Source organism: Silene latifolia, chromosome 8 (genome assembly GCF_048544455.1).
Source record: "Silene latifolia isolate original U9 population chromosome 8, ASM4854445v1, whole genome shotgun sequence".
NCBI classification, from domain to species: domain Eukaryota; kingdom Viridiplantae; phylum Streptophyta; class Magnoliopsida; order Caryophyllales; family Caryophyllaceae; genus Silene; species Silene latifolia.
In genome coordinates, this window is record NC_133533.1 from 9286117 (window position 1) to 9311265 (window position 25149).

Below are 25149 nucleotides of genomic sequence, written 5' to 3' on the forward strand. Positions count from 1 at the left end.
TGTACCAGATTACATCAGCGTAACATACTCCACAGTAAGTAATTTTAATGGAAGCGTCATCATTTGCAACAGCCCTGAATTCAGCATAACATACTTCACAGCAAGTTTGATGCACCCCCAAATAGTGAATTATACTGCAGTTATGCTGACGAAGATATATACTAGTCAGGAAATGGAACATTTATTTCATGATGATATATATACCTTCGACTAAACTTGATAGATGAAAGAAGGGTTTTTTTTTACGTAGTACCCTTGTACTTCTTCGAATTCTACGTGGTACCCTTCGCTTTTCAAAAATATCAGAGGTACCCCTACACTTAATGAAAACATCTTACAATACCCAAACTTCTGTAATTCGCCTTTTTAAATGTTTAGCTTATGCATTTTTTATTGATTTTTCGACAAATAATTTGTTATGCCATTAACATAAACCTAGTTTACTCAATCGTAAACATATTTTCATTACAAAATTTAACTTATTAAAAACGTAATTTTTAGTAGTTTGGGTATTTTAGGAACATTTTACTAAGTTTAAGGGTACCATTGGTGTTTTCAAAAACGCAGGGGCACCACATAGAATTCGAAAAAACACAGGGGTATCACGTAGAAAAATCCATAAAAGAACTACAGATGGATCTCTGGCTGCCCATCTGCGACAATTTGCAGGTGTAGTTTCCAACTCGTGTCCAACCAGTCTGTTCGGAGTCACTAGTGTAATTATTAAACTTTAAAGATGAATCAAAACAAAACAAAATTCATTGAGTCTTGTATTAACAATAGAACTTGAAGTCATGTAACAGCTCTAAAACAGAATGTGAAAACTCAACATACCCATGATTGTAACACTAACCGGAATCATATAAACAGAATGAAATCGATACGATTTTGCATAAAAAGAAGTATATAGTCATAAAACCGAAACCAAGATGTAGGTAATCTAAGTTTGGTCAATGTCCATCGACTTAGACGATACATTACTTGACCACAGCTTGATTGTCTTATCCTGAGACACGGTAGATATATGTTGTCCGTCTCCTGATATGTCTAAGGATGTAACCTTGGCTTCATGTCCGGAGAGTGTTCCGACAAGTTTGAAGTCCTGAGACGACCATATCTTAGCCGTCATATCATATGAACCAGTCACCAAATAATATCCGTCTTGGGGTTCAAACTTGACCTTTGAAATAAGATTTGAATGCGCGGGAATAATATAAACAGATGTTTTCTTTCGTAAATCCCAAATCCGGCAAGTATTATCCTCGCCGCCAGTAGCAAGATGATAACCGTTGGGAGAGAAATCAATACCAAGAACAGGCTTGACATGCTCTTCGAGAGCAAGGACATTTTTTCCAGTCCGAAGATCCCAAACAAGAGCACGACAGTCCAACCCACACGAAGCCGCAAGTGAACCGTCTGGATGAAAGCATATTCCATACACACCTCTGCTATGTCCTTCTTGAAGAAGCAATTCAGTACCGGTATTAATATCCCACATATGCTTCAAAGCTTGCAGTGGCTAAGTAATCCTCCGTTGGATGGAATGCAATACGAGCAAGCCGGTCTATATGACCTGTAAATGTAGTCAATAGAGTACCCTTAACGTCCCACAGACACGCAGTTTGATCAGCAGAAGCAGTTGCAACAATATCAGTCACAGGAGAAAATGCAATGTCAGTTGCAAAGTCAGTGTGTCCTTTTAAAGTACAAGCTTTCATTTTCCATTTAACGAGCATGTTGCAAGGAAATTTGTATCTTTTGAGAATGAGCAGCCAGTGAGAGGACGATAATCGCCAATCTCACTGGCGTCAAGGACAAACGTTGCTGCTCGATTGAGAGCCGGGAGAGGATCATCCCTCATAGTCTTAGCACGCTGAAGACGGTCAGAGGCTCTAAGTACAGAGAACTTGGCAATAAATTTACGAGCCTCGAATAATTGTTTTGAGCCTACAGTGTAAAATTTATCAGCCTCTTTAGCCGCCATAGTTGTTGTTTTTTCTTGTTCTTGTTCTTGGGCTTTGATTAGGCTTTCCAATTGACCGTCAGCATCAAGCTTAGCCATAAGCATTCGAAGACGGTCTCGTCTTTCCATTTGTCTCTCGCCGAAAAGAGTAATTGGTTCGCCGAGGAGACCGAGTCGAGTTCTAACAGCAATGTCGTTGGTCGGTACAGCAAGGGCAGTCGCACGTCGATTCATCGACAAATCGTAGCTTGCCATTGGAGGAATAGTATATACTGTAAAATTGTAAATAGAAGGGTATTATGTTTCTCCGTAAGGTCGATATTTATAGTGTAAGATAAACTCGTACCAAAGATCTAAATCCTACCATTAGGAAGGAATAAGAGATATAGTATATTAGATTGAGAATATACCATATAGCTTACCGCAAAAGTGGTAATTAAATTGTTTAATTGTGAAATTAAGCCCTATAAATTATATTTGGAGCAATCAAACTCCTTAAATTTCACTAAAAGTAAAATTCAACCCTATTTTCATAATTTTCACCAAATTTTTATATTAAAATTTAAAATCACTTTTAATACAATTTATCAAATATAAAATGTTTTGTTTTATAATTTTAGAACTTTTATATTTATATTAAATATTGAGAATTGTTTTATTTTGAATTTTATAGTATATAGACAATTTATTATATATGTATGAATATTATATAAATTATAAACAATTTACAAAATATGTATGTAAAAGTGTTCTTCAATGATTAATAAATTATGTAGAAATTCGTAAAATTGCAATTTCCATAGCAAAATCAAAGTCAACAAAGAAGGAACGCAATTCCGGAATTGATTGATTCGTGACGGAACTGAACTCTCCTCCATACACTTCCTAGTAACTTTGGAAAAAAATGTTGGATCCAAAGATGGCCCTACTCTCTCTCCTCCTACTACTCCCACTCTCACTCCTGCTCCTCCTATTCATCATCACCCGCCCCCGCTCCACGCGCGTCCCTATCAAAAACCGTCACGCTCTCATCACGGGCGGATCTAGCGGCATAGGCCTGGCCCTGGCTCACCGTTTCGCCGCTGAGGGTGCACGTGTGACTATCCTAGCGCGAGACCAATCTAAGGCCGGACGAGCGAAGCGAGCGATTCGACTCTCAACCGGGGTAGACGTCACAACCCTCTCGCCGACGTCGGGGACTTTGATGCGCTTAAGAAAGTCTTGGATTCGTGGGTCCTAGTATAGATGTGTTGGTTTGTAATCAAGGTGTTTTTGTTCCAAAGGAACTTGAATCTCGAGCATTGGATGAGATTAGATTCATGATTGATGTTAATTTGATGGGTTGTTTTAATCTCATTAAGGCTGCATTGCCTTTGATCAAGTGTGATCGGGATTCTCGTGGCCCTGGGTCTATTGCTATTATGTCGTCGCAAGCCGGTCAGGTAATAACGTGTTATATCCGTCTTAATTTGTGTCGTCTTAGTTGAATCTTTGTTGTCGGTCATATTATGTTTTGTTTTTTTTTTTGAAGGTTGGGATATATGGTTACACCGCTTACTCGGCTAGCAAATTTGGTGTTCGGGGCTTGGCGAGGCTTTGCAACAGGAAGTCATTGCAGACGATATCCATGTGTCCCTCATATTCCCTCCCGACACCGAAACTCCTGGTTTGGAACAAGGTTTGCTACCTCTATTCGTTTGTGTTGCAAATTAGTTAGTATGGAGTATTATTGAACCAGCTATCGTAAGTTCGTAACCCACTACGAATTAATTGTTGTTATGCAGAAAACAAGTTGCGCCCGGAGAGTGACAAAAATCATAGCAGGTCCTCCGGCATGATGAAAGTGAAGATGTTGCAAAGAAAGCTATAAATGGCATCAAAAGTGGCCGTTTTATCATCCCTTGCAACTTTGAGGGCTTCTTATTGTCTTCATCGCTAATTTGGTTTGTCCCCACGACATCATATCTCATGGCATTTCTGAAGTGATTTTTCTTTGGTATTCTACGCATTGCAGCCTGTTTTTCCAATGGGATTTGGTATAGAAATATAGACAAGTGGCACTCGAAAAACAAATAGTGAGTCTCTTGTCACTTGGTTCATATTTGTTACTTTTGAGTTTTTTGGATCTTCTCTTTTTCATTGTTTTCACACCTCCAATTGGTATTCAATATGACAAACCTTGGTCATCCGATTCCAAATTATTTTGGGTCTGACACTTTGTTATTGTTGTTGTTTGTTACGAGTGCTGGATTAACAGATTTAGTTTCTTGATAGTGATTGGCATTGAATAGATGTATATCATCATGGCCAATTCCTTAATATAACTTGAGTTCAACTCATTTAAGTTCGATCTTCGCTCATGTACTTACTAACCCAATAACCTCAAAAGAATAACTGCCCCATTCTGACTCATTTATTATGAGACCATCTCATATGAGAATTCGTGTACATGTAGAGGCAAAAGCAAAAGAAAAGAGAAAAGATGAGGAATTGGTGGTGGGCTAATGGTGAAGGGAGGAAAAATAAGGTGGTGAGGAGCTATAACTCGTATATGTGGATAGTGCATTATTCTCAGGGAGGTGAATAACTATGAACGGGTGTTTGGTAAGGGGTATAGAGGGAAGGGTAAGTGAGTGGAAAGTAATCGTTCCTTTTGTTGGTGTATGTTTACCCCATTTTTCCACTCTCTTTCCCTTCTTTACCCTAAACTTCTCAACCTCCTTTCCCCCCACCCCTAGGGTAACCTATTCCCTTAGGGTGTGTTTGGATTGAGGGATTTGGAGGGAAAAGAAAGAGAGGGAGAGTAGAGGATTTATAATCCCTTGTTTGGATAGCAAATAAGGGTGGAGGGAAATGAAGGGGGAAAGATTTGGAGGGATCCATTTTCCCTCTTTCAAAGCAAATCAAAATCTCTTCACAATAGGCAAGATTTGGAGAGAAATTGTATCCAAACACCCACACCCCATTTCCCCTCCTTTCCCCTTCCCTCCCTTTCTCTTCCCTCCTTCCCCCTCCCCTCCCTTTCCCTCCACTTTTGTTATCCAAACACACCCTTACTCTCACTACCTCTTATATTCCCCCCATTATCAGCACCCACCACCACCATGACACCATCCATCACCACCACCGCCCTAGGACCGCTACCGCGCTGTTGTCGGCGCTCCCACTACCCTACCAGTCGTACAAGCCACTTATGCTCCCCTATTAGAAACTCACCCCACCCCAATGATAGGTAGATATTTGTCGCGGTTTCCCTCTATCAAAACTATTTGTAAAACCCAATTAAATGTAGTATTTAGTCGGGGTCGAACACGAAGACGGCGGGGGTTTCTACTAGGTTCAACTAAGAGTCGAGTTTAGTCAACAATAAAGTAAAGGGTTATGATTTCAACCACTAGAGCAACCAAATAAATGATAGAATGAAGATTAATACGATGATTAGGAAACTAGAGTCTTCGGGGTCACCTAAATGAACTAGGGGTGATAAGTCGATAAGAAGTCTAAGGTGAGGGTTTGTCTAAGAAGCGGTTACCAACTTTCGTTGAGCAACAACTAAATCAAAACATGCAACAAGACTACCCGCAAATTTTCATTCAAAGGAAGAATTAAGCTATTAAGACAAAAAGACACAAGCTTTCACTCATACAATTCGTCGAACACCCTGTGTGCATAGTTAAGAAAGACAAATTCCAACATCAAAGACTCAAACTTATCAACTAATTATGCCCACTAATCCTATTTAGGCTCCCCCTAAACTCTAGAAGGTAACTACTCACTCATATTTGGGATAATCATACAAATAAGAGAAAAAGAGCAAATAGCATAAAGAGAAAACATGATGAATGTTATAACAATTACAATAGACAAAAACAAACGTAAACAAATGATTAACAAGTAAATAAGAGAGGAAATTATACCAACAAGGAAGAAAGTTGATTGCTTGATTGAATAATAAGAAGGTAAACCTTCAAAATCCCCAATACAATCTTCAATACCAAGAGTAAACTATTGATTCTAGCTAATAATAACTAATTTTTGCTAATTACTAAGGAAAGATTAGTACTTGATTAAGAAAGGATTACAAGAAATTAGGAAAGTGTTTTTTGATCTAAAGTTACGTACTTAGCAATAATTGAGGAGGGGTATTTATAGTGTCCTCCTAAAATAATTTACAAAAAGGGGAAATTAAGACAAAACACGGGCAGCAGCGACCGCCAGCCGGTCGACCGGCGGCCGGCTGCCCATCCGACGCCGAGGAATCTCGTTTTTGAAGCTTGAAAATGGAAATGTGACGTTCCGCCGGCCGGCCGGCGGCCGGTTGCCCGGCTCAGGGTCACTGGTTGTCTTTTTCACCTCTTTGTTCTTCGCTATCTTCCTTTTATGCCTTGTTTCTTCCCAAATTTCCTCTAGCTAGATCCATTACCTACAATAGAGCACAGGAATCGATAGTAGCGGGAATATGAGCAAAATGGAAGAAAAAGGCCTAAGATCGTGCCTAAGTAGTCCAAAAGATTAGCAAAAGAAAGGGTAAAAAGGGGCCGAATGTTCATTCATCAAATCTCCCCACACTTAAACCTTACTCGTCCTCGAGTAAGCTTATTAAATTAGTCTAAGACCCGTAATATAAAAGTACTGTCTAAACAAATAATATCCGATGAAAGGCAATTAACGGGCCTTCTCCGTCCCTTCAACTCACAACGAAACACAATGAGGTATGCATTCTGATGCAAGGCAAGTTGGGGCTTGCAGAAAATTTTTGACACATCTAACATTTAAACACAAATCAACATATAAGATGCATCACAAAAAGTCAAACCGCTTTCCTCATCTAAGCGGCCGTTTTACTTTCAAAAACCGAACAAAGAGAATCATTAGTGGAGGATGTCGTCTCTGGGTCTTACCGAGGTGTCAATTCCCTAATTTTAGCTCAAGTAACCAATATTGACAACACGGGGCCTAAGAAACAAATTCTAGGCGGGAAAGGGGAAGTACTTCGCTATACTCCCAAGAATGACACGACACACGCAAGATTCGACCTAAAATCAAACCCATGACCAAAATGAGACCAAGGATCGACACTCACGGGTTTCACTAGTCACTCAAATGAAAGAACGGGGTGATTTTTGTGACAAAAAGTAACCAAAATCACTCTCCTAACTCGACTTGCGAAGCATGCCCGCAATCTAATATGGTACTCCATCCTATATCCGCAAGAGAAATGTCAATTTGATGCACACACAAGAGAGACAATCGGGTTGTAATGGGGCTTGGGTTTGGTGAAAAGGGGGTGGTGCAAGCACCATTTTTGGGAAATGTGAGGCTAAAGATCATGTAGTCGCCACATCTAACCAATTCGCTAAACTCAACCAATGCAAATGAATTCCTTCACAAAATATGACAAGATTGTCATTTTCAAAAATTACTCAATATTCTTCAAAACAAACTCAATTTGCAAATTACCAACCCTTTATTTGAGACAAAAATATACATTCTTTTCTTTTTGCTTTTTCATTTCATTTTTCTCTTTTTCTATTTGTTTTTCTTCTTCATTTTTTTTTCTTTTCTTTTCTCTTTGATTTTCTTTCTTGCATTTTTCACGACTTGTTCACCTCTTATTAGACAAAAGTAGCTAAAGTTGCATTTCACTCATGTGGCATTAAGATCATACACCTCAAGGAGAGTCAAAATTCAACCCAAATATACTCCACAAAAGAACCACAATGACGAACTACTCAACCAAGGTGAGTTGTTTATGGGATGTAGTTGTTTTGTTGGCAATAGAAACGATATGGTTTAGGCTCAAAATGGGTTAACAAAAGGAAACAATTGACTCAAGGGCATAACAAAAGCTTATTTGGCTATTGTGAGGTTACTTTATTTGAACAAAAATGTCTCAATATGCGCACCGACACTTCTACGGCAAGGAATGAGCACCATACTTATGCGTTTTGACATGACATACCACGTAAGGAGAACTACTCTCATGACCAAAACGGGACCGGTTTGATGGACCGGCCATAAGGAGGCTCTATCCTCACATTTTAGTAGCTATATCGGATCAAGGTCAAGTCTCGGGCCTAATATGGTCTCACAAGGTGGTCGTTACTTGGTTGTTAAGCTAGACTTCCGGGTTTTTGCAAGCAAAAACCCAAACATGCGTCATCAAAAGGCACGAGCTATCAAGAGGAAAATGACACGGGCAAAACAATTATCATCATTGACGACATATACCCTCCACATTTAGACCATCAATGCAACTATTTACATACGAGATGCAACGTGTATGAAATGCAACTAAACATATGAACAAACTACGTGGATGCAAGAGTGAACACATATATATACATATCTAATCTAAATGCATACAAGTTCTAATCCTAACAACACACCAACAACACAACCATATCCAAAACGGTTCCCAAAAGGAACACCCACATCACAAATCCCATCCTCCTCCATGCTTATATATACAAAAAGAAAAGGAAGGATAAAGGAGAAAGAATTGGAAGAATTTTACCAAGCGTCTTCTCCGATGATTCATGTGTTGCCTGTCTAAATGGTTAGGATAAATGCAAGACAATGCAATATATGTAATATAAACAATGCAATGTTTTTGTAATTTTTCAATTTTTTTTTTTTTTTTTTTTTTTTTTTTTATTTTATTTTCTCAAATTAACAAGCAAATATACACAAATATAAACAATATTAACAAAGTGGATATTTCCCTCCCCACACTTGAAATTTACATTGTCCTCAATGGAACAACGTATAGGGAGAGAAAAGGAAAAATAAACAACATATTTTTGGTGGTTTTTGATTTTTTAGAAATTAAAATGCATGTTTTTGGGGTTTTTTTTGTTTAGGCCCTCCCCACACTTATTTATTTACATGGGAGGGCAAACGGTAGAATTTTAAAGAAATTACGTGTTTTTGTTTTTTTTTTTTAGGCCCTCCCCACACTTATTTATAGACATGGGAGGGCAATTGTGTGAAATGAAATTACAAGTTTTTGGTTGTTTTATTCATTTTTTTCATTTTTTTATTTTTTAGTTCGTTTTTATTATGAAAATGCAATGCATGCTCTATTCTATATGCAAAATTTAAATGACAATACAAGGTATGCTAAGTGAATGCAATTACTAAATGTGACAATATATTACAAAATTGAAATCTAATGCAATCCTATATGATGCAACTAAGTGAATTATCAACTAAATGCATGCGAAAAATTAAACGTGAATTAGAAAATTTGGATAATAGGGAGAGATCGTACTTGTCATTTGGATTGAATATGTGGAGCATGCCAAAGGCTTTGGATTTTCAAATGGGAGCAAAAGCCTTATGATGGTGCAAGGCTAGGAATCACCGAGAGCCCTTTACTCTACTTCATCAACTCAATTCTCAAAATCAATATCATCCTCAAAATCTACATCATCATTACCCCCGTCACGAATAACATCATCGTCGGTACTCAAGTTCCAACCTCCTCCGGACCCCGACGCCCCCGCGTCACCATGAAATGTAGGAGCCACCCCACTAAACCACGTGCCACTGTCATGATGAACCACGGGAGTAGGAAAGGCCGGGTTACTAAAGTAATCCGACTGCATGTGGAACCCTCCGCGAATAGTCGGCTCGGTGTAACCATGGGTGGGCCATTGGAAGTAATCCGGGTGCGGCCCATCCCTCGTGACAAACCCGCGGCGGGCATAATCATCATAAATAGGGTAATTCCCTACTCCTTGGTTATAGTAGATGTGGTCAAGCCTTCGGTCCACCGCGTCAAACCGAGTATTCATTTCACTTTTTATTTCACCCAAAGCCAAGTTTAAGTTGTCAAAGTACCCTACCAAAGTAGGGTCAAGGGGAGGGTGCTGATAGCTCGGTTGGTGAGACGTGGAAGGCATAGAGTGGGTGTCAAATTGTTGTGGCAAAGAGGTAAAGGTGGACGGGTGGGATTCCGAAGTCGGGCCATGGCGCTCTTGCTGAGAAAGTGTTTGCCGGGCACCCCCGGTGTGGTCACGCTCATGTACCGTGAGGAGGTAACTAGTTTCGTCTTGCTTGATTGTTGTTGCTTTGGTATTAGGAAGGACAATTGAATCCTTGTCATCGATTTGCCAATATTCACGATTATCGGCGGGGTCAACTTTAAACCATTCCAGAGAGTGGGTCAAGTAGTATTTTGATAAGACATTAGGTTCTTGAACCGGGTTGTACAAAGACTCGTCAAACCCACCAATATCCTTGGCCAATTGGGTAATCATCCCGCCCACAAAAATTCCCACACTTTGGTCCGGGAAATTAGCCAATTTCCGAAGGTGTAGCACAAAGTGGTGAGCAATGTTAATTTGAAACGGCTTGGGCTTCTGGAATAGGTAAGAGCCAAGGATATTTAGTTCATCGGTCCTTACGGACCACGGCTCACTCCTAGCAAAGATGGTCCACCCCATAAATCGATGCCAAACCCTTATAGCCGGAAAATGAATAGAGTTGGCACTCCTTTTTCCTACCGTGGGGTCGGGCTTACCCGAAATAGCCTCCCAAACCCTTGAATGATGAAAGTCGGCGGGTTCCCTATAAGTATCCATGTAATTCAAACCAAAGGCCTTCCCAAACCTCTTTAAGGACATAGTGTGGTTTCGGTTCATTAGACGGAACCTAATCTCAACAATTTCCCCGGTGCTTCTCCTTTTGTCAACTTGAAGCGAACTCAGAAATTCCCATGTAAGACAAGGGTAAGTCAATCGCTTAAGGGTGTACAAGAATCCCATTCCCACCCCTCTAAACAATTTTTTAGCATCGGTATCTATCCCTAGGTCCTTCATTGTTTGGCTACAAATAAATTTAGTAGCATGTATGGGACGATTTTTAAACAAGAGGAACTTACATTTTTGAGTACCGGAAGCAAAAACCAGATTAGGGAAGTCGGGATCCGGTGAGGTATCCGTCACTTGTGCCACCCCGAATTGAGCTGACTCCTCAATGGCCCTAGCTGTGTCCGCCCTTGTTCTTTTGGAAGCCATCTTCAAGTTATGTTGAAAGGTAAGTTTTTGTGAGGGTTGAATTGGGTAATTAGAGAGGATTTGATGTTGAGGGAATGTAGAGAGAGAGAGAGTGAATTTTAGAGAGTGGTGAGAAAAATGGTGGTTGAATGAATTTATAGAAAGCGGAAAAGAGGCTGGGAGCCGGCTGGCAACCGGCCGCCGGTCGACCGGCTATCGGTCATACAGTATAATTTTCAAAAAATCTGATTTTTGTGTCAAATTGGGCATGTCTCGGCGCCGGTAGGCCGACCGGCTGCCGGTCAGCCGGCCCTGGGTCATTCTCCCTTCTTCTTTTCGCCTTTTTCAGCTTGCTTTTCCTCTAATTCTCAACAATAAATTTCAAAGTCCCATTTTCGCCCATTTTCTAGTTTTCAACTTTCAAACCGACGGCTCGTGTCGGGATCTTGGGCGAGGCTAGGGGCTCCACCTCCAAACTCAACTTCATCAATAATGTCTAATGCAAACTATCTCAAATTCTATCTACATGCATGCTATGTACAAGTGGTGGTTCTTGAGGAACTCCACCAAACCAAATTAGTTTCAAAATGTTCAAATTTCCCTCTCCTCGGGGAGGGGTTCCCCGAGATAGAGTACTTCAATCGGACCTTTGATGTCGCCGTCGTAGTAACGCTTGACTCTTTGACCATTCACCCTAAAGGTACCTCCCTCCTCACTCCAAAGCTCAAAGGCGCCATAGGGGAATATCTTCATCACTTTGAAGGGTCCGGACCACCTTGACTTGAGCTTGCCCGGGAACACCTTTATCCTGGAATTGAAAAGGAGAACGAGGTCTCCAACACTTACCTCTTTTTTCATGATCTTGGCATCATGCCATTTCTTAGTTTGATCTTTGTAGATTTTGGAGCTCTCATAAGCCTCCAATCTCAACTCTTCAAGCTCATTCATTTGGAGAAATCGCACTTCTCCGGCGGCATCAAGGTCAAAATTCATCTCTTTAAGAGCCCACCAAGCTTTGTGCTCCAACTCCACCGGCAAGTGGCAAGCTTTCCCGTACACAAGCTTATACGGGGTGGTGCCAAGGGGTGTCTTGAAGGCGGTTCTCAATGCCCATAAGACATCCGGAAGCTTTTGGGACCAATCTTTCCGGCTCTTGTTGGTGACTTTCTCCAATATGGCTTTGATTTGGCGGTTAGAAACCTCCACTTGCCCACTAGTTTGAGGGTGGTAGGCAAGTGCGGTTTTATGCCGCACTCCATGTGATTCAAGGAGAGCTTTGAAAGTACTTTTTCGAAAATGAGAGCCGCCATCACTTATGACCACTCTTGGGGTTCCGAACCTTGGAAAAATTGTGCCTTTGAAGAGCTTTATCACAACCTTGCTATCGTTGGTGGGGGTGGCAACCGCTTCAATCCACTTGGATACATAATCCACCGCAACCAAGATGTATTCATTTCCGCAAGAGTTGGGAAAGGGTCCCATGAAGTCTATTCCCCAACAATCAAAAAGCTCAATCTCCAAAATGTTGGTCAAGGGCATTTCACTTCTTTTCCCAATATTCCCAACCCTTTGGCATGCATCACAAGATTTAACCAAGTAGTGGATGTCTTTGAACATGGAGGGCCAATAAAAACCGCCTTGGAGGATCTTGGCAATTGTTCTAGAGGTGGCCAAGTGTCCCCCGTAGGCGGAATTGTGAACCCGGTCAACAATCTCCAAGCCCTCCTCTCTTGTCACGCATCTCCGGAACATTCCATCCCCACACTTGCGGAACAAATGCGGGTCATTCCAAAAGTATCTCCTAGCATCATTTTTCAATTTTCGCCGATCTCTTGGTTCCATTTCATCCGGTAAGAAACCACTCACAATGTAGTTGGCAAGATCCGCAAACCAAGGGGTTTTGACGGTAACTTCCATGAGTCCATCATCCCGCAACCACTCATTTATGGGTCCACTATTATCTTGTATTCCATGATCTTCAACGGTTAATCTTGATAGATGGTCGGCCACAACATTTTCCGACCCGGCCTTATCCTTAATTTCTATATCAAACTCTTGGAGGAGTAGGACCCATCTCAAGAGTCGGGGCTTAGCATCTTTCTTCACCATCAATTGTCTCAAGGCGGTGTGATCGGAGTAAACCACCACCTTAGACCCAACAAGGTATTGCCGAAATTTCTCAATGGCATGAACAATGGCTAACATCTCTTTCTCGGTCGTAGCGTACCCACATTGTGTCGGGTCTAGGGTCTTGCTTGTGTAGTATATCACATGGTGCCTTTTATCCACCACTTGCCCAAGAACCGCTCCAACCGCGAAGTCCGAAGCATCACACATTATCTCGAAAGGAAGGCTCCAATCCGGTGCCCGGATTATGGGAGCCGTCACCAATGCATTCTTCAACCTATGAAAAGCCTCAAGACAAGATTCATCAAAAACAAAGGGGGCATCCTTAAGGAGTAATGAGGTTAGTGGCTTTGCTATTTTTGAAAAATCTTTGATGAAACGCCTATAAAATCCGGCGTGGCCTAGAAAACTTCTCACTCCCTTTACATTGGAAGGAGGTGACAAATTCTCTATAATGGCAACTTTAGCTCCATCAACCTCGATACCCTTACTAGAGACAATGTGACCAAGTACAACCCCTTCCTCTACCATAAAATGACATTTTTCCCAATTTAGGACGAGGTTGTGCTCCTCACATCTCTTCAACACATTAGTTAAATTTTCAAGACCATGATCAAATGAATCTCCATGGACACTAAAGTCATCCATGAAAACCTCCATACTTTTCTCTAGAAAGTCCGAAAAGATTGCCATCATGCACCTTTGAAAGGTCCCGGGCGCATTACAAAGCCCGAATGGCATCCTACGGTAGGCATACACTCCTATTGGGCAAGTGAAGGTCGTCTTTTCTTGGTCATCCGGGTGGATGGGAACTTGGAAAAACCCGGAATAACCATCTAAAAAGCAATAGTATGAATGCCCCGCAAGCCTTTCTAGCATTTGGTCAATGAATGGAATTGGGAAGTGGTCTTTGAGGGTGGCGGCATTGAGCTTGCGATAGTCAATACACATTCGCCACCCGGTCACGGGTCTAGTAGGTAGGATGGTGCCATCCTCTTGTTCAACCATTTGCACCCCCCCTTTCTTTGGTACAACATGTACTAGGACTAACCCATTTACTATCGGTTATTTGGTATATAATACCGGCCTCTAGAAGTTTCAACACTTCACCTTTTACCACTTCGGCCATCTTCGGGTTAATCCGTCTAAGGCCGTCAACCTTGGGTTTACTACCCTCTTCCAAAACTATTCGATGCATACACAAACTCGGACTTAAACCCTTGATGTCATCAATGCTATATCCAAGTGCTCCTCTATGAGTTTTCAAGATTTTCAAGAGTTTCTTTTCTTGGGATTCACTTAGGTTAGCATTAATGATCACCGGGTAAGCCTCTCCCTCCTCAAGAAAACAATACTTGAGAGAGGGAGGAAGAGATTTGAGTTGTACCTTTGGAGGGAGAAATCCCTCCACCTTCTTCAAAAGTTCCTCATCAACTTCATGGTCCTCCTTCATGGCTTCATCATGCAAGGAGATTTGAAAGACTTCTTCCATTTCTGATTCTTCACGGGTTACCTCATGTACCACTTCATCTACCAACTCAATCGTGCTCAACCGTTCCATCTTAGGTCCTTTCATCAAATTAGTTAGGTTAAACTCGACATTATTGCCCTCGATTTGGAAGGTTAGCCGCCCATTCTTCACATCTATTAGAACTCCTCCGGTAGCCAAAAATGGCCTACCTAAGATGATGGGGGTGTGGCTATCCTCCGGAATATCGAGGACAACAAAATCGGTAGGAATCAAAAACTTTCCAACCTTGACGGGTATGTCTTCAAGCACTCCCATAGGGCGCTTGACGGACCTATCCGCCAATTGGAGAGTCATTGAAGTGGGAGCAAGGTTTTGAATTCCAATTTTCTTGGCAACTTTTAAAGGAATAACACTTACACTTGCTCCCAAATCACAAAGAGCTCTAGATATGGGTACACCACCAACTATGCAAGGGATCGAAAAGCTTCCCGGGTCACCAAGTTTAAGGGGCATTTTATTTAGGATATGAGCACTGCATGCCTCTTCCATAGCCACTATTTCTTGGTCACCCAAAACTCTTTTATTCGTTAAAATATCTTTCAAAAATTTTGAATAAGTTGGCATGTTCATAATCACCTCCGTAAAGGGTAAGGTAACCTCAAGTTTCTCAAGCATGTCACAAAACTTGGCATACTTAAGGTTTTCCCTACTCTTTATGGCTCTTGAAGGATAAGGGATTTTAGGAACAAGTTGAGAATTGGAAGATACCTTAGGAGGAGTCGAGTCCTTTGTTACCTTTTTAGAATGTTGCAAAGGTACCTCTTCAATAGCTTCTTCCTCATAAGGGAGGTCTTCCACATTTCCATCAACATCCTTGTCCACTTGAATTCCCTTTCTTGGCAAATCTTCACAAGCCTTCTTCCCTTTCCTGGCTTCACTAACTTTACCCGACGTTTCATTGGGTGTGCTTTCTTCTTCACCATCCATTTCCAACTCATCTCCCTTGGGAACTTCTTCAACTCCATTCTCAAGGTCTTTGTAAGGGTCCTCAAGTTGGACACCGCTTCTCAACACCACCGCATGAGCATGGTGGCTATTTGAGGCATCCTTGGAGCTTTGTCCTTGGGCGATAAACCGCAAGGGGGCGGGCGTTGTGGGTTTGCCATAGCATGAGAAGCCATCCGAGATTCCATTTCCCTCATGTCCTTAAGAAGGGTAGCCCTCAAGTTTGCTTGCTCTTGTTGGGTTACTTTAGCAAAATTAGTCATTTCTTGACTATGTTGAAGTTGCATGTTTTTTATCATCTTCAAAAGCTCTATTTGAGAGAGCTCACCTTGGGGCTCTTGATGAGGTTGGTTGGTTATGGGTAAAGGGAACCCATAGTCATACCGAGCATTGGGATCTTGATTGTTGTTGCCTTGTCCCCCTTGAAAGTTAGCTCTTGGAACGTTGTTGTTGAAATTCGATCCTTGCCCTTGTTCGTGAGTCCCTTGAGCATACCCTTGCCCAAATCCTTGATTTGCTTGATTTCCTTGGTTATACCCTTGGTTGCCACCATAAATTTGGTACCTTTGTTGTTGGTTTCCATAGTTTTAGGATTGATTGTTGCTCGACCATTGGTTTTGATTCCCTAGATTATTTCTTGGGTTTGGGAAAATTCCTCTTGGTTGAGCAAAACCCGGTGGATTGTTCTGGGTTGGTGGTTGGAGATGTTGTGGGTTTTGGACATTGGTACTTCTATAGCTAAAGTTGGGATGATTCTTTAACCCGGGATGGTAGAAATTTGTATTAGGATTGTAGGTGTTCGGGTTGTTGTAAGGTGGCCTTGGTGGCCTAGGATTGGTGTTAAAACTTTGAAAAGCGTTAACCTCTTGTGCATCCTCCTCATAGACTCCATTGTAATTGTTTGCACATAAGTCATATGTATGACCATTTCCTCCACAAAGTTCGCAACTTGAACTTTGAACCACTTCCTCCATGGGTGGCCCATGTGAGGTCCCGGCTTGGTTCAAGTGATTTATTTGAAACTTCTCAAATTGCTTTGTGAGCAAATCAAGCTTCGCATTAGTTTCGGAGTTGGAGGAGTTTTCCTTTGGAAATTTCCCATTCCGTCTAAGCATATTACCTCGAGTGCCATAGTTCGCCTCCGAGTCCACCATCTTCTTTATCAATGTCGTACCTTCCTCATCATTCAAATGATCAAATCCTCCCCCCGCGGAGGCATTTACCATTTCCTTAGTCCTTGGTAACAAAGTTTGGAAAAAGGTTTGGGTGATATACCAATCCGGTATCCCGTGGTGAGGGCAACTAGCAATGAGGTCTTGATACCGGTCCCATGCCTCACCCAAGGATTCTCCATCCTCTTGTTGGAAAGTGTGAATCTCATTTCGAAGCATGGCGGTTTTGGATGATGGATAGTACTTGGCCATGAATGCCTTGGCTAGATCGTCCCAAGTTGTGAATGTGTTCGGAGGGTGAATATTTAACCACCGGTCCGCCTTACCCGTCAAGGAGAATGGGAACAACATCATCCTCAAAGTGTCTTCGGACACCCCATTTTTCTTCATCATGGCAACTTTCCTCTTAAATTTTCGGAGGTGAGCATGAGCATCCTCTTCAATATGTCCCCCAAACAAGTCCTTCTCAACTAACCCGACTTGAGCGGGGTGTATTTCAAAGTTAGCCGGGGCCAAGGTGCCAAAATTTATGGGATTGCATGAATCATTATGATTGGGCCGGTTATGATCTCTAAGAGCCATTTGTGGTGGAGGAGGAGGTGGTTGTATACGATGTGGTGGTGATTGAGGTGGGCTATTTGGAATTGGGAAGTGATGAAAGGGGTTTTCTATTAAATTCTCAATTGTGAAACTTGGTTGGGTTGCGATTGTGGTATCAAAATTTTGTGGGATGTGTGAATTCGGTTGGTCAAAGTTTGCTTGAGGGGAATCGTTCCTAGCTCTCTCAAGGGTCCTCGTCCTTAAGTTTCTAAAAAGCCTTTCGGGGTCGGAGTTGAAGAGAAGAGCTTGGTGGTTCCTTCTAGGCATACACTTGACAAATTGTGAGTCTCCTAGTGTTTTTTTTTTTTTTTTTAAACACTAGGGAAAGGCAAGAAATCACACACTCTACAAAGAACACACAACTACAAAAGCAAGCTAACAAATTGAGAAAAGACTAAAGCAAGAACTCTAAATAAAACTAAGCATAACCTTACGCCATCCCCGGCAACGGCGCCATTTGATAGGTAGATATTTGTCGCGGTTTCCCTCTATCAAAACTATTTGTAAAACCCAATTAAATGTAGTATTTAGTCGGGGTCGAACACGAAGACGGCGGGGGTTTCTACTAGGTTCAACTAAGAGTCGAGTTTAGTCAACAATAAAGTAAAGGGTTATGATTTCAACCACTAGAGCAACCAAATAAATGATAGAATGAAGATTAATACGATGATTAGGAAACTAGAGTCTTCGGGGTCACCTAAATGAACTAGGGGTGATAAGTCGATAAGAAGTCTAAGGTGAGGGTTTGTCTAAGAAGCGGTTACCAACTTTCGTTGAGCAACAACTAAATCAAAACATGCAACAAGACTACCCGCAAATTTTCATTCAAAGGAAGAATTAAGCTATTAAGACAAAAAGACACAAGCTTTCACTCATACAATTCGTCGAACACCCTGTGTGCATAGTTAAGAAAGACAAATTCCAACATCAAAGACTCAAACTTATCAACTAATTATGCCCACTAATCCTATTTAGGCTCCCCCTAAACTCTAGAAGGTAACTACTCACTCATATTTGGGATAATCATACAAATAAGAGAAAAAGAGCAAATAGCATAAAGAGAAAACATGATGAATGTTATAACAATTACAATAGACAAAAACAAACGTAAACAAATGATTAACAAGTAAATAAGAGAGGAAATTATACCAACAAGGAAGAAAGTTGATTGCTTGATTGAATAATAAGAAGGTAAACCTTCAAAATCCCCAATACAATCTTCAATACCAAGAGTAAACTATTGATTCTAGCTAATAATAACTAATTTTTGCTAATTACTAAGGAAAGATTAGTACTTGATTAAGAAAGGATTACAAGAAATTAGGAAAGTGTTTTTTGATCTAAAGTTACGTACTTAGCAATAATTGAGGAGGGGTATTTATAGTGTCCTCCTAAAATAATTTACAAAAAGGGGAAATTAAGACAAAACACGGGCAGCAGCGACCGCCAGCCGGTCGACCGGCGGCCGGCTGCCCATCCGACGCCGAGGAATCTCGTTTTTGAAGCTTGAAAATGGAAATGTGACGTTCCGCCGGCCGGCCGGCGGCCGGTTGCCCGGCTCAGGGTCACTGGTTGTCTTTTTCACCTCTTTGTTCTTCGCTATCTTCCTTTTATGCCTTGTTTCTTCCCAAATTTCCTCTAGCTAGATCCATTACCTACAATAGAGCACAGAAATCGATAGTAGCGGGAATATGAGCAAAATGGAAGAAAAAGGCCTAAGATCGTGCCTAAGTAGTCCAAAAGATTAGCAAAAGAAAGGGTAAAAAGGGGCCGAATGTTCATTCATCACCCAACAACCACCACAAAAATCTAAGAAAACCGCCCCTACTCTTAATAACACCAGGTGGCGTATTGCCGGCGCTGGCGATTGGTTAGGGTGGTGTTGATGGTGTAGGAGAAAATGGGTGATTTGTGTTATTTCCCTTCTTTGAGCAACCAAACAAGGATGATAAATGGGGTAATCCTTTTCCTATATCTTTCTCGATTCAATTTCCTTTCCCTTTAATTTACCGAACGCCCCCCTCAGTCTATTGTTTCTTTATTAGGTAATTATTACCCTCTTTTCCTACATATCTGGCTTTCTCCACCACTATTACCTCCTCATTTTTGAATTCTATTGCCGAAATAACAATTACCATCATTCAAAGCAACCCCTTGGAAATTGGGTAGAGGTAGAGGTCGAAGAGTTGTTCATTCCTAAGCATGTTTCTGTATAAACTATCTGAAATCGTGCTACTTAAATATGGTTACTTTATACAGGCATTCGCCACTTGATGTATTATTCATTTAGTATTGCATAAATCATAAATCATAATCAATTGTTTTTTATTTCCTTGATTTAGGATCTTGGAGAATGTTCAGAGACTGAAGAGTAAAGAAGTTGCAGATTTCCGACTTTGTAATAGATCTTAGTGTAATATTTGGCGTTCTTTGTTGAAGTTCAGTTATTCTTCCACAATTTCGAACCTAGATTCCACGGACTCTTGTTTCGGTTTTACTGATTTCTCAAGTAAGCTTGAACTATAGATGAAGAATTTCGAACCTAGATTCCACGGACTCTTGTTTCTGTTTTACTGATTTCTATTCAGCTGTCCAAATGTGGAACTGTGGAAGTGAGAACAACTGAACAACTAGAACATATGTAGACTTTTTTTGCATTTAATAAGTGCATTGTGCATTTCTGAATAGTATTATCATATCCAGAAGCTTTCAGCTGATATTGGCTAGGGAAATGGCAATTCTGATATTATACCAACCAAGCCCTGGCGGAACAGCTCACTCTGATCATGTACATTTTTCGGCACAAGAATTAAGGAAGAACAGTGACATTTGGTGTTAAGTGTTAAGATGTGAAATGATGTGAGTTAATTAATCATAGTAGCTACAAATAGATAAAAAGTGAGATTTAAGTTGGGAGACCCTGAGCTCTATCGAACAAGGAAAGTGGAGTAACAATTACATGGTTGGTTGAGAGCGAGTACTCCGTAATAGGTAATACTCCAAACAACTTCTTCTTATGAAGTAGTGATAGTAACATTGAGAATGATGATGTTCTGTATTGGTCACAAATTCCTTCAGGAAGATTCACAATAAAATCAGCAATAAGGTTAATTCGGAATGAATTCAATGAGGAACCCGAGTCGTTTTGGAAATTAGTGGTGGAAGACTTGGGTCCTCAGAGAATCCGGTTGTTTCTACGAGGGACCCAAGTCTTCCACAAACAACCGGATGACACTACATCATTTAATTTAATGTATAATTCTATGATGATACTAATTAATTCCATAAGTGGGCATGTTAATTTTAAGGAAAATCACTATATTCTTGTGTTTTCTAAATTTAATTACTTTAATTTAATGTAATTTCCATAAATATTTTTCATCCAGGCATCTTTATATTATACTTTTAACCAAAACTATATAATATTTACATTGAGGCCCCTTTATCGTGGTTCATCACGGTCTTTATCGATTTAAAACTATATAATATAATTAATTTGTATAGATTTCGTTAATTACATTGAAGTCCTCGATTTACGGAATTAATATATAGTATTGATTGATTGATTTCTGAGATGTGGTAAGTGGAACCCGTATAAGTTTACAACTTTATAAGACCAGGTCCGTAATCCTCACTTCACCAAACGTACTGTTTTTCACCTGAAACCTAGCATCAAAGGTATGCTCCCTAACTTAATTGACTTTTCTCTTCCCCAAATTCTATTAATTCTTCATTTTAATCTTGATCTCATTGATTCAATCTAAATCTGTGCTGTAATTTTTCTCATCAATTCAAACCAGGGGCGGATTTGGGGGGGGAAAGTGAGGGCACGTGCCCTCACGTGCGCGAAAAAAAAAAAAAAAAAAAAAAAAAAAAAAAAAAAAAAACGATAAACATGAACCACACAGAGAAAGTCAGAAACAACATAAACATAAACCACACAATGACACAAACACAAAGGTAGAACTGTAGAAGACGATAAAGACAGTCCGTCGTCCGTCTGGCTCATCCCTCGCTCATCTTTACTCCGGCAGTCAGTCCGTCACCGTCTGGCGTCACTGACGTACTCGGTATTTCTTCTTATAATCTTATTAATTCGATTAATTTGTTGTTGATTCTTGATTAATTAGATTAGTTTGTTCTTAGTAAGTTAGTAGTTATTAGTTTTGATTAATTCGATTCATTTCTTCCCCAAATTCAATTAATTTGTTTTTATTAGTTATTAGTTTGATTAATTTGTTCCCCAAAACCTAGATCCCAAATAACATAACAGTTAATCGGGACGGAAGAGTATTGAGACGTAGTACAGAAGTCAGAATGTATGACATTACCTGAGAAAATGTCCTATGCTTTCCTCAGTTCCTGCATGCTGTTTTTCTCCAATTCTTTAGCAATTATCATTAGGGAAGTTTAAAAAGGTTACATTTTATCAAATGGCTAATTTAATTGAGTTTGACCAAACACAAATTCTGAATCTAAAGTTGATAGCACGCTTATTACGCTCCATGATTAATTAGATTAGTTTGTTCTTAGTAAGTTAGTGGAGTATTAGTTTTGATTAATTCGATTCATTTCTTCCCCAAATTCAATTAATTTGTTCTTATTAGTTATTAGTTTGATTAATTTGTTCCCCAAAACCTAGATCCCAAATTTGTTCTTATTCAATTAACTTAGCTTAGAATTTGTTGTTTGTTTGTAGATTGAATCATTGATGATGAACATGAATAGCTTACAATACTTGTGGAGTCGAAAGTCACAAATTTTTTTTTTTTTCTTAGTGTCCACAATTTTTTTTCTTAGTGTGCCCCCCCTTTACTCAAATCCTGGATCCGCCACTGATTCAAACCCTAATTAATATCTTGTTCATTTTCATATTTGTATTGTAATTGTTTGCTTCGCATTTTTTTTTTTGTTAAAAATACTTAAGATCTGGTTGCTGTTGTAATATTCACGATGATCGTAGCAGTTACTTTAATGTTCAATTAGTTAATGCTATTGATATTGATTGATTAGGTCATGTGATTGATATTGGATTTAGGGTTTGATTTGGGTTTGGATTTTTGTCATTTTTTGGACTATAATGTGGTTGTGATTCAACTTGATGTTCCGTTTCGTACGAGATACTTTGATTCACATTGGCTTAGTGTTACTTTCGGTTTATCAATGTTTCGGTGTAATTTACGGATTAAATTGTTGATGAGAGATGTGTTAATGAGCGGAGTATAGGTGTTGTTGATGGCTATTTGATTATTGAAAAAGCGAATGGGTGAGAGAATCGATATGGATATTTGGATGCGATTGTTGTTCTCTAACGTGTAATGTCGAGTTGGATACATTCTAGTACCCGTGAATTTAGAATATGCCTGCATTGTGATTTTTCATGATTTTGCGGGTTGAGTTTGCGTTCGGATTTGGTGAAAAGTTAAGACTGGAGCTTCCATAGTAGCCTTTCGTTTATGAAGCTCCTTATATGTACTCCCCCCATCCTAGTCAGTAGTGTACGGTTTGTTTTATTTCCCCTCGCAAAACAAAGTAAACCTAAACTATCCATTGGCACAGACGGAGCATGTGTTTTTTTGCTATTATTGTCTTCCGCTTGCCTTCTGGAGTTTCTTGATGATTGTTGCACATTTCGTTGCATTTCTATCACGATAAGATGTAATACATACTAGTGACTTGATTTAAACATGAATTTTATTGTACTTCACCTTGTATGCCAATGCATGTATACACTTTGTTTATCGTTTTATCATTGCATCTGTTGATTTTGTAGTAATACAATTGTACCTCGTTTTTGCAGGAAAGAACTATTTGTGCAGTAGTAATACAATTGTACCTCCTCCATACACTTCCTAGTAACTTTGGAAAAAAATGTTGGATCCAAAGATGGCCCTACTCTCTCTCCTCCTACTACTCCCACTCTCACTCCTGCTCCTCCTATTCATCATCACCCGCCCCCGCTCCACGCGCGTCCCTATCAAAAACCGTCACGCTCTCATCACGGGCGGATCTAGCGGCATAGGCCTGGCCCTGGCTCACCGTTTCGCCGCTGAGGGTGCACGTGTGACTATCCTAGCGCGAGACCAATCTAAGCTGGACGAAGCGAAGCAGGCGATTCGACTCTCAACCGGGGTAGACGTCACAACCCTCTCGGCTGACGTCAGGGACTTTGATGCGCTTAAGAAAGTCTTGGATTCTGTGGGTCCTAGTATAGATGTGTTGGTTTGTAATCAAGGTGTTTTTGTTCCAAAGGAACTTGAATCTCAGGCATTGGATGAGATTAGATTCATGATTGATGTTAATTTGATGGGTTGTTTTAATCTCATTAAGGCTGCATTGCCTTTGATCAAGTGTGATCGGGATTCTCGTGGCCCTGGGTCTATTGCTATTATGTCGTCGCAGTAGGTCGGGTAATAACGTGTTATATCCGTCTTAATTTGTGTCGTCTTAGTTGAATCTTGTTGTCGGTCATATTATGTTTGTGTTTTTTTTTTTTTTTTGAAGGTTGGGATATATGGTTACACTGCTTACTCGGCTAGCAAATTTGGTGTTCGGGGCTTGGCCGAGGCTTTGCAACAGGAAGTCATTGCGGGACGATATCCATGTGTCCCTCATATTCCCTCAGGCAAAACTCCTGGTTTGGAACAAGGTTTGCTACCTCTATTCGTTTGTGTTGCAAATTAGTTAGTATGGAGTATTATTGAACCAGCTATCGTAAGTTCGTAACCCACTACGAATTAATTGTTGTTATGCAGAAAACAAGTTGCGCCCAGAGCTGACAAAAATCATAGCGGGGTCCTGGCATGATGAAAGTGAAGATGTTGCAAAGAAAGCTATAAATGGCATCAAAAGTGGCCGTTTTATCATCCCTTGCAACTTTGAGGGCTTCTTATTGTCTATCGCTATTTGGTTTGTCCCCACAGACATCATATCTCATGGCATTTAGAAGTGATTTTTCTTTGGTATTCTACGCATTGCGGGCTGTTTTCCAATGGGATTTGGTATAGAAATATAGACAAGTGGCACTCGAAAAACAAATAGTGAGTCTCTTGTCACTTGGTTCATATTTGTTACTTTTGAGTTTCTTTGGATCTTCTCTTTTTCATTGTTTTCACACCTCGATTGATTCAATATGACAAACCTTGGTCATCCGATTCCAAATTATTTTGGGTCTGACACTTTGTTATTGTTGTTGTTTTGTTACGAGTCTTTGGATTAATGATTTAGTTTCTTGATAGTGATTGGCATTGAATAGATGTATATCATCATGGCCAATTCCTTAATATAACTTGAGTTCAACTCATTTAAGTTCGATCTTCGCTCATGTACTTACTAACCCTTGATAACCTCAAAAGAATAAGCGCCCCATTCGACTCATTTATTATGAGACCATCTCATATGAGAATTCGAGTATGTACATGTAGAGGCAAAAGCAAAAGAAAAGAGAAAAGATGAGGAATTGGTGGTGGGCTAATGGTGAAGGGAGGAAAAATAAGGTGGTGAGGAGCTATAACTCGTATATGTGGATAGTGCATTATTCTCAGGGAGGTGAATAACTATGAACGGGTGTTTGGTAAGGGGTATAGAGGGAAGGGTAAGTGAGTGGAAAGTAATCGTTCCTTTTGTTGGTGTATGTTTACCCCATTTTTCCACTCTCTTTCCCTTCTTTACCCTAAACTTCTCAACCTCCTTTCCCCCCACCCCTAGGGTAACCTATTCCCTTATGGTGTGTTTGGATTGAGGGATTTGGAGGGAAAAGAAAGAGAGGGAGAGTAGAGGATTTATAATCCCTTGTTTGGATAGCAAATA

The 25149-nt window shown here is 40.3% G+C and overlaps 2 protein-coding genes, 1 non-coding gene and 1 pseudogene across 4 annotated transcripts; 3 read left to right on the plus strand and 1 right to left on the minus strand.

Moving 5' to 3' along the window:
- Nucleotides 1-210: 210 nt before the first annotated feature.
- On the minus strand, nucleotides 211-2404 carry LOC141596310 (U4/U6 small nuclear ribonucleoprotein PRP4-like protein; annotated as a pseudogene).
- Nucleotides 2405-3203: 799 nt separating this feature from the next.
- Nucleotides 3204-24380, plus strand: LOC141596312 (3-dehydrosphinganine reductase TSC10A-like). The gene is made up of 3 exons (XM_074416427.1): nucleotides 3204-3405; nucleotides 23845-23989; nucleotides 24096-24380. Exons 1-3 carry the CDS (start codon nucleotides 3283-3285, stop codon nucleotides 24284-24286), a joined length of 459 nt encoding a protein of 152 aa, XP_074272528.1. The 5' UTR covers nucleotides 3204-3282; the 3' UTR covers nucleotides 24287-24380.
- On the plus strand, nucleotides 3977-23760 carry LOC141596311 (3-dehydrosphinganine reductase TSC10B-like). 2 transcript variants are annotated; one of them, XM_074416426.1, is made up of 4 exons: nucleotides 3977-4038; nucleotides 19683-20331; nucleotides 20915-21018; nucleotides 23141-23760. In XM_074416426.1, exon 4 carries the CDS (start codon nucleotides 23212-23214, stop codon nucleotides 23743-23745), a length of 534 nt encoding a protein of 177 aa, XP_074272527.1. In that variant the 5' UTR covers nucleotides 3977-4038; nucleotides 19683-20331; nucleotides 20915-21018; nucleotides 23141-23211; the 3' UTR covers nucleotides 23746-23760. The 2 variants fall into 2 exon arrangements, with proteins under 2 accessions (XP_074272527.1, XP_074272526.1); XM_074416425.1 differs by lacking the exons at nucleotides 3977-4038; nucleotides 19683-20331; nucleotides 20915-21018 and adding an exon at nucleotides 21245-21410.
- On the plus strand, nucleotides 16853-16959 carry LOC141597808 (small nucleolar RNA R71). Its single transcript, XR_012523022.1, has one exon. It is a non-coding gene; the product is annotated as a small nucleolar RNA R71 (small nucleolar RNA).
- Nucleotides 24381-25149: the final 769 nt, after the last annotated feature.